The following is a 9885-nucleotide window of genomic DNA, read 5'->3' on the forward strand; positions in this document are numbered from 1 at the left end:
GGTCATTAAAAACAAGTTACATTCAGAGAAGAAAATCGAAAGAACCATAAGCACTGATCCATTAAACACAAACCAGGGCAGAGGTGGTTATAAAGCCAAACTGAGGCACAATTGAAACAAGGCAGAAAAATGCACAATAAATGTTTTTGCAAGTAAAGGGGGATCTGCTGAGAAGTTTGGAGAGCTAACAGGGAGTCCAAACACCCAGGAGACAAAGAAAGCCCCAGTTCTGAGAGCCCCAGCTTTCTCCAAAGTGAGACTGGCTGCACTTCAACCTCTCCTGAGAGGCTGGGTTTGTTTCAGTGCAGGGAAATGAGACTAAATACTAACTGTAGAAGGAATAAAAAAGATCTCTTGTACAACCAGCCAAAAGCCTTCAAAAATATGGCTTCTAGAAGTGGTACCTACAATACTACCTGAAGAGATGCTGAGATGCCTGCTTTGGGTGGGGTTTTTTGGTCCTTGAGTGAAATGGGCTGCTGCCTGTTGGCTGGAGCTGGCAGTGGGAGCAAGAGAAGGACCCACTGATGCCAAGAGCCCAATAAAACAGGATCTGAAATCACAGAAACAGAGAATCATAGAGTAGTTTAATTTGGAAGGATCCTGTTGCAGGTCATCTAGTCCAACTCCCCTCTGCCACGATCATCCTCAACTAGACCAGGTTGCTCAAAGTTGCATCCAAATGTTCCCAGGTACTGGGCATCCACCAGCTCTGTGACAACCTGTGTCAGTGTTTCACCACCCTCCTTGTCAAACACTTATTTCATATCACTAATCTTAAACGGACTGTCCTTCAGCGATCTGCAGCAAAGAGCTGGGGAAGAGAGCCTAACACCCGCTTTTTCTGCCCCGCATCACTAGAGGCTTTCCTCTCGTGTCCTTCCAGGAGAACTGCCTGAACTTCCCTTGGAGTGCGTAGTAACTAAACCCAGCAAATCCAACTTCCCCCTCGCGGAAATGACCGCGATCCGAGCCGGGCCGCGGCGGGGAGCGGCCCCGAGGCGGGGTTTGGGGGCGGCCGGAGCCAGCCCCGCACCGCGGCCCGCACCGCACCGGGCTCCGCACCCCGCGCTCCGCTCCCCGCCATGCCGGCGCTGCTGGCGCTGCTGGCCGCGGCGCTGCTGGCGCTGCTCGGGGCCGGACGAGCGGCCGCCCCCGGCTCCTGGGCTCCGCTGAAGCGCTGGGCCCTGGGCTGCCTCCTGCTCTGCCTCGGCGCCTGCCGGCAGCGAGCGGCCGCAGGCACCGCCGAGCCGCGCCGGCCGCGCCCGCTCCGCGCCGACCCGCACGTGAGTGACCCGGGATCCCCGGCGCTGACAGCCCCTGCCCTGGGACCCGCTTCTGCGACACCCTGTTCTCATAGCCTGGCATCCCTGGGTCCCACATCCCTGGCACTCCCATCTCCTGAATCCCCGTCTTCCCCCAGTCCTGGAACTGCCATCCCTGGCATCCTTGCGTTCCCCCAGCTTCACAACTCCCACTCCTGGCATCCCCACGTTCCCCCGGCTTTGGAACTCCCATTCCTGGCATCTCCACGTTCCCCTGGCTTCGGAACTCCCATCCCCAGCATCCCCACGTTCCCCCAGTCTTTCAACTCCTATCCCCGGCATCCCAACATTCCCCCGGCTTTGGAACTCCCATCCCCAGCATCCCCACGTTCCCCCAGTCTTTCAACTCCTATCCCCGGCATCCCAACATTCCCCCAGTCTTGGAACTGCCATTCCTGGCATCCCCACGTTCCCCCAGCTTTGGAACTGCCATCCCTGGCATCCCCACGGTCCCTCAGAACACCTTTTCCCCTTTGGACTCAAACTTCCCTGGCCCTACACCACCTCCATTCCACTGCATCCTCTGTATTCCAGCCCTTGCATCCCCCTGGCAATGCCTCAGGTGCTCCCGTTCCCTGCATCCCGGTGCCTGGCACCCCTCAGTTCCCAACCCCCTTTTTTTTTTGAGCTCTCCTTTCTCTTGGCTAAGCTTTCACTGCTGCTTTTCAAGTTGCCTGGCTGTTCTCGGTGTGCCTGCTATGAAACACAAAAAGCGAAAGCAAAATTTGATCCCTGAACAGAAGCCTATGGAAAACAAAGGATTGCCGACATTCTCCCCTCCCTTTCCTGCCCCCAGCTGGAGCTGAAATCCATTTCCCTTTCCCCAGGCTCTCGATTCCCTGTACTTCACCGGCTTTGCAGAGACCAACAGGAGCTTTGTGATCGCTCGCCTCGCCCGGCGCCCCTCTGGCCTGTGTGAGATGTGGCTCTTCCTCAGGCTGGATGGGATAGGAGAGTTTGAAGTGAGTGCTGGATGTGGGGTGATGTTCAGGAGCAGTGCTTAACTCCTTTCTTGAACCCCTGATGGGATCCCGAGCTAAAAATTTATGTTCTCTGCATCTTCACCCCAGTAAGGCACCAGTGCTGTGTCTAAAGGCAGTGGTAGAACTGGTCAGAGTGCTGGGTATGTCCCTTTTTTTTGTAGGATCTGACACTCATTCCCCTTTCCCATAATCTGCACAAAACAGAACAGTTTCTAAGAAGTGCCTTATTAAATCCCCCGGGAGGAATTTGAGCATCCAGTCTTTCCAATCAGGTGCAGCACATGGTTGATGAGCTCCATTTTATGCTTATGCTTGGTTTTTCCCCCTTTTTTAATTTTCATGCTATAAAAACCATTTGGAATTGCCTCTTTATAAGAGAGGGAAAAGCTTTTAGGGAGTTTTATGCACATCTGCTTCATTCTTGCTGAAAAGAAAGCTTAATCAGATATCATTAATCAGATTTTTGCCTGAGGATTTTCTTTTTCTATTAAGAGCTGGCTACATAGTAAAGAAGGAGAGATGACCTGACATAAATCCCTTTGCACTCAATTCTCTTTATATTCACAAATCTCTTTCACTAAGTAGCCATGACCAGAAAAAGCAGGAAAAATCCTATTTGGAGAATATAGGAAAAAAAAGAGAGGATTGATGTGCGTTACTTTGGGGTTTTAGTAATATTTAGAATAACAAGACTGCTTTGTGGCATCCTCACAATTGAATTAAGCAAATGTTTTTCCTGAAACGTTTCCTCTTTTTAGCACCCACAGCACCCAAACATGATGGTGAGAGATGAATCCACAGAGATCTGGAGTGGAGGAGGACTCACTATGGAATACTTGGAGCCCCAAATGTGCTGGAAGATAAATTTTGATGGATTACTCAGGTGCTGCAGCACTCCCTAATTTCATTTATCTACACATAAAACCAAGACTTTTTCAGCACTATCTGGAAATACATTTAGTTTATTTTAAATTTAACCAGCTTGAACCAAATGCTGTTTGGTAACTAAAACACTTTGATTTTTAAGGAATGAAAATAAATCTGGTGGTGTAGAATATTATAGATTTTTCTATTCCAATTCCAAGCATGCAAAAAACATTTTGTTGTTTGTTTAGGATATAAACAAAATTTTAATATAATATAAAATTATAGTGATATGGAATTATAGTGCTTTGCCTTGCAGGAAAGGATCCTACAGACAGCAGTGGAGTGAAGAAGAAGGAGAACTTGTACCAGTTAAATTCTCTTTGCAGTAAGATTTTCATCTTTGCTTTGGGATGTACAGTAAGCTCACAGCTCATTTAAAATGGCAAAAATCAGAATTTTCCAATAAAATACAAAGATTGCCTCTGTCAAAGTAGCAAGTGCACAACTTGGCCTTGTATGAGCTGAATGCTAATCATATCTTTTTTTTCCTCTCTTTTTCTAGATGGGAGAATTCCACAGATGTTTTTAACTTCAATGTTGACAGTAACCCCAGCACATTTGCTCGTGCTTTAGCCCAGGAGCCATGGACCATCGAGCTCTTCCAGAGGGTCAAAAAGTGAGGGACAAGATTAATATTTCCTGGGGTTAATAATAATTATTTCTACAGCTCTCTTTAAGGTCTGATGTGTGTTATAGTTGATTTAGAAGGTGGGTTTAATTTGAAGTGCTCTAATAAAGGGCACGGCTCTTGGTTTCAATGCCACACCACACCTGGGGGATCCTGCACAAAGATATCTGAGTGAAACCCTCAGCATCAGGAATATTTCTTATTCTTTCTGTTTTCATTGATTTAGGCAGCTCCCAAGTCAATGGTCCAGGTATAGCTAAGAAAAAGATTATAATCCTATGAGAAAGGAGCTGAAGTGGGTGTTTAAAATACTGTACAAGCTCTGGAGAGCTAAAAATATGAGAATCAATGGTGTGAAATTATGTATATCAATAATGTGTGTGTTTTGGTGATACCTGCTGAGTTCTAAGCAGCAGCTGTTTGGCAGCCCAGCATTTCTTCAATCAAAGGGTGATTTTCTATTCTGCCAGGGTGAGAATTTGCTGCTGTTTCATTCTCAGGTGTCTCATTATGTAACAGTAACTGGGAAATGCAGAAGTGATGTGGAAAACCTGGGATAGCCATGGTCCAGATGCTCTGAAATTTCCCTCATTTGGGGGGATAAATCCATCAGATTGGCATTGAGGAGATTCTTGAGGAGAGCTGGAGCTCTTTTCTGTGCTGACCCAATCCTTTCTTGCTTGCAGACAAAGGGAGCAGCATTTCCGACACGAGCAGTGGGGCCGGTCTGTTGGAGAGATTGAAATAGGAAATTCTGGGAAAACTGAGCTTTCCCTCCAAGGCATTCGGAGCCACTCCTATGGTAAGAGCACTGGAAAGAATTCCCTCCCTTGGGAATGCCCTCAGTGTAGCTGGCACTGGCAGGGCACTGAGATGAAGGATTAGCTGTTAAAATAACCAGTTTCATGCCTAGATGTGAAATAAAGACATTCCAGAGGAAATACCATCACTGGTTTGGGGAGATACATTGCTTACCATGTTATCAATGACTGGATATTTCTTTATCCAGAAAGGTTATTGTGAAGTCAGGTACTGTTAGTTCACATTTCCCAGGAATGGTGAAGCTCCAGCTTGGGGGATTTTGGGTTTTTTTTTTGCAGGTGTCCGGAACTGGGCTGAGATTCGCCGTTATGTGATGATTTTGGCACACTTTGAAGTAGGTATTAACATGGCAATACAGGAAATTTTTCTGAGCTTTTCAGGCATATTTAAGTATCCACAAATAAGGATTTGGGAACATCCATGGTGCACATCAAGAGTTCTCACTGGTGGCACCATTAACCCAGATCAGTGTTGAGAGCTTTTGCTCTCTCTCAAAAGCAGAGCTGTGTGTGTAAAAACTGAGATTTTGCTACACTGATTGAAGAAAAACTTGTTTGATAACTTGAAACAGTTTTGTTTTTTTTGGCTCTTTCAAGAAAAATTAGGCAGGCAGCTTTACAGGAGAGATTCTCAGCTGCTGCAAGTACCCAGCACTCCGTGGAGCTGCTGCAGAGCTGATTCCCATTAATGGGAAGCCTGAGGTGTTTGAAGCATCCTAAGCCTTCATGACAGCAGTCAGCAAATATTTCTGCCTGTGCTGAGCCATAATTCTCTGCTGTGCTGCGTGGGGGAGAGGCAGAGCTGTGGCTGCTGGGAGCACACAGCCCAGGGACGTGCTGAGGGCAGGCCCTGCCAGCTGCCAGCCAAGCCCAGCACATGCTCCTGAAGAGGCATTTCCTTTGCCAAGCCAGGCATAAATCAAAACTCTCCATTATAGGCAGCATTACAGGGGTTTAGACTGAATTCAGAATAAAAGTTCTTTTCCCAGCTTGGAAAATCCCATTTCTGTACAAATCCTGATTTATCATGTACCTGTGTATCTTTTACTAGGACTGAGCTTTGGCACCACAATGTGTATAACCAACCTCTCCCTGTTGTCCAGTTTTTTAAGACTCAAAGTGGCTGTGGCTGTTCTAATTAAAAGCCAGCTGACTTCATTAAGAAGTTTATTGCAGATTGAAGCTTGGAGTCCTCTTACCCTGAGTGTCTGTACATTTATAGCATCAGAGGAGGCTTAAATTTGCCTCAGAGCAGCCCAAGTGGAGCATGAAGAGTCCAGACCTAAGGATGGAAGAGAAATTAGTAAAACCAGGAGATTCCAGTTCCTTCTTAACATTTTCCCTATCTGCTGCTCCCAGACATAGATGAATAGAGGTTAGAAAAGTCTGGTCATAGTAAACCAGTTTTGTTCTTCTTTGCAGGCTTTGTTTCCTTCCTATGTCCTCTTGCTGTGGACTTTCTGTTGTTCCCCTTGTCCTTAATTTGTCCTGAATGTGTTTGGTTTATATTCCTGGATTTGTTTGCAGCCAGATTTTCATGGGAGATGTACTGAGAGGATTTTAAAGTGTGAAGCCATAACACTTTGCATAGGCTGAGTTCTATCCAGTGTCTTCTTGGTCCAGCCAGTGAAGCACCCTCAGAAATGAATGTGCACAACTCTGGCTGCTTTTCCTTTCTCTCTCTCGCAGGATGGCACTGCAGCACATTTAACAGTTATCAGCATGCCAGCCACCACAACTCAGTAAGTGACCAAAGAACTTCATGCTGCTGAAACCACTCATCTTAGAGGTGGCAAAAGCTGCTCTACAGGACACCTGTGTGCAAATTCCTGCTTTGAACCTGCACAGCCCAATTTCCATCCACACCCTCATGCTCCCTGCTCCCAGTTTTTCATTTGCAGTTAGTCACAAGGACAGATTTCACCTTCCCTCGCTTCCTTTCCCCTCAGCTGATGGAGCTGTCTGTCTGTCTGGATGATTTTGAGGTACAAGCTGGGCACTCACAGCTGTTTGAGAGGGCTCCAGCTGTAGTGGAGCATTCCACAGGAGCCCTGCCTTGCTCACTGGTGTTCTCTGCATCCAGAGGGTTAAAGACCAATATCCATGGCCCCAAGGTTGTTCCAGCCCCATCCAGCCTGGTCTTGGACACTTCCAGAGATGAGGCAGTCACAGCTTCTCTGGGCACCCTGTGCCAGGGCTTCACCACCCTCACAAGGAAGAATTTCTTCCCAATATCCCATCCAACCCTGCCCTCTGGCAGTGGGAAGCATTTCCCCATAGCCTGGCATCCAGGCCCTTTTCCAAAGCCCCTCTCCAGCATTTCCCCTTATCCTGGCACTCCAGCCCCTCTTGGAAGTCCCCAGAGTCTTCTCTTCCCCAGGCTGAACAGTTCCAATTCTCTCTGCCATTGTTCTGGTGCATTTGAGTTTTGGTTGAACTTCAAACCTGCTGCCTTCCTGTCCCCTTCAGCCTCACTGTAGGTTATGTGTTTTTTCCTGATGGGAGGAAGGCTGGCATTGAGTGGTCCAATGCCTCCCTGGCTGAGCTGGCTGAGGATGGGCTTATCCAGGATGAGTATGGAGTCAGTTTTACTGCTGGTAAGCTCAACACAGTCCTGCTGCCTCTGCCTTCATTTCTTGGCCTGCAGTTCCTTTAGTGGAGTTAAGACTGTTCAGTGAGATTCCTGGGGAATGCATCTTGCACCCTGAGAAATCTACTTAGAGCCATAAAATCATGGTTTGGGTTGGAAGGGACTTGAAGTTCCTCTGGTTCCAACTCCACTGCCATGGGCACTTCCCTGCTTAAATGAAATTATAGTTGTGGTGTGTCCTGGGTGAAATGTGCCCACTGCAGGGTCAGGGCCACGGGTTCCAGAGGGAGAGTTACAGATTATGTTTGTGGTGACTACTGCTTGTTCTAACCCACACAAAATAGTGATTTCCACATTTTTGGGGTGTCAGAACATCTCTTATGAGGTGGATTCAGCTGGAAATATGGTTGATCATTTTACTTGTCTTACAAAGCAGACAGAACTATCACTCTTCAGAAAAGCATAAAAACCCCCATACACAAAAATAATAGATATTGGGATTGTTTTGAGATAAAATACTACTGAAAGTTGGTGACATTGTTCCCTTTTTACTCTTCTCCAAGGTGGCAAGAGCTTTGATGTTTCTGCAGCTCTGGATAAGCAGGCCTGCCCTGTGGTGTACAATGGCCTGACAGGGAGAGGAGTTTTCCACGAGTGCATTGCACATTTCCAACTCAATGGGTTAACACCAGGCTGGGGCCTGGTTGAGTTTTATTACAGGTAAAATAATGACAGGCAAGAAGAGCTTATCAAAAATCTCCCATCCTCCTCTATTGACTTGGATGGTTACAACTCCATAGATATTTGAAGCATAAATGCATTGATTTTTTTACCTGATGTAAAAAATGTTGTTCCTTTAGTGCTTAATGTGTTTATTAAGAGAAATGCTCTTATATTATTTGAAAAGGAATAATTGTACAAGCACTTCATGGGTGCAGCATATAATTTCTTTTTTATATAGGTTTATGTGGGTTTTATATAGGTCTCCATGTAGGTTTATGAGTTGTAGGATGCTCCATTCTGGACACTCTTTTATTTAGAAAATCTGTCCCATTATAGAAATATAGAGTCCTCACCCCAAACTGAGACAGTTTACAGGGTGAAACTTGCTCATTCAAGGATTTATTTGGACAGATAAATGTTCAGAAAATCCCCACAGAAATGGCTCTGTTAGGGGCAAAATTATATCCACAAGGAACGTGCTTCCCTTCTCAGTGAAGTGCTGTTCCTCCTGCCACATGATTGTCACTCCTTCCCTGGAGCCTTTTCCATATGGAGCCATTGCTCTCATGAGGGAAAAAGGCAAATTTTGTTGCTTACATTTTGTTTGGTTTTTAAAATAAACACTAAGCCTTGGCTGCTAGAGGAAATGCCATAAATGACTTTCAGCAGATGGAGACCTCGGCTCCTTCCGAAAACCAGACATATTTAAAGCACATCAAACAGGCCAAAAGTGCAAAATACCTGCTGGTTGAACTTGAACCTGCAGCTGCTGCTAGGTCTCTGCTCCCTCTTCTTTTGGGCTGTCCAAACCTGCCTGGTGGAGGAAATGATCCAGCAGGGAAAGCTTCGGCTAAAACCCAAACCGGGCTCGTTCCGCAAGCCCGGACAGCCCCGCCGGCTGTGGAGCTGCCCCAGGGAGCCTTCCCTTGGCACTGCTGACACAATTCCCGTCAGCTCCACCCCATATCTGCCCCCAAATCAACACCATGGGACAAATGAAAGGGTGGGGGTGTTGTTCTTCCTCCTCTCCATGGGACACCAGCTCAGCGTCGCTGCTCTTCCCGCAGGGACGAGGCCGCCCAGCCGGTTCCAAACCTGCAGCTTGGTTCCAGAACAGAGGGACCTGACCCAGCCACTGATGCCTCTCCCCTGTGATCATCTACAGGCTCATCCCAGCAATGTCAGCAAGCAGCAGCTTTCCACAAAAATGTAATTCCCTGCAAAAAAGCCAGCACTGGTTTGAGTGTAGAGCTCGTCACAGGATGCTGGGGAGGTCAAGGGTATAAAAGGATTTGGAGAGAAATGAGATCTATTTTTATTAGTGCAGCTTTCAGTGGTTGCTAACCAGGGTGGTCTGCAGGCAATTTGAAGGAAGTCTGATTGCAGGAGGAATGCACGGGGAGGGATCATTCCATGCTCTGTCCTTTGGTGTTTTTCCTAAACTTCAGCTGCTCCCCACCGTGACGACCAGGACCTCAGGCTGTGTGGATCACTGACCCAATTTAGCAGCTCCTCTCTTGTCTCAGATTTGTTTTTGAAATAAAAACTGTGTATTTCTGAGCTTTCTGGCTGTTATAGTCATTAAAACGTGGGAAAAACCTGTTAGAGGAAACTGCACTGATTTGATAGTTTTGTCTGTGGCTGTGTAAAACATGAAGTGGAAGGAGCAGGAGCAAGCACATCTAAATGAGGTGTCCTCTAGGAATAGCATTAATGGACAATGAAATAAGTGGCACAAACACGATTTTCCCTTGTCTGAAGGAAAGCCAGAGTCTGGTAATCCAGTTTACAAAGGGATCTGAACTCCTCATCATTCCCTTGTAAGTGCCTTGTTAACCACAGCATCCACAATAGTCACTGGCCTGAGGTAGGTATTCCCTACCTAGGT

At 46.9% G+C, this 9885-nt stretch overlaps 1 protein-coding gene across 1 annotated transcript; it reads left to right on the forward strand.

The window, feature by feature from the left end:
* Positions 1 to 1085: 1085 nt before the first annotated feature.
* LOC136561074 (uncharacterized) lies at positions 1086 to 9557 on the forward strand. The gene is made up of 11 exons (XM_066557196.1): positions 1086 to 1286; positions 2153 to 2287; positions 3067 to 3191; positions 3492 to 3560; positions 3738 to 3851; positions 4550 to 4665; positions 4964 to 5019; positions 6374 to 6426; positions 7154 to 7281; positions 7838 to 7994; positions 9065 to 9557. The coding sequence occupies exons 1-11, from the start codon at positions 1086 to 1088 to the stop codon at positions 9150 to 9152; spliced, it is 1242 nt and encodes a 413-aa protein (XP_066413293.1). The 3' UTR covers positions 9153 to 9557.
* Positions 9558 to 9885: the final 328 nt, after the last annotated feature.

This window comes from Molothrus aeneus, chromosome 11 (assembly GCF_037042795.1).
Source record: "Molothrus aeneus isolate 106 chromosome 11, BPBGC_Maene_1.0, whole genome shotgun sequence".
Taxonomy (NCBI): domain Eukaryota; kingdom Metazoa; phylum Chordata; class Aves; order Passeriformes; family Icteridae; genus Molothrus; species Molothrus aeneus.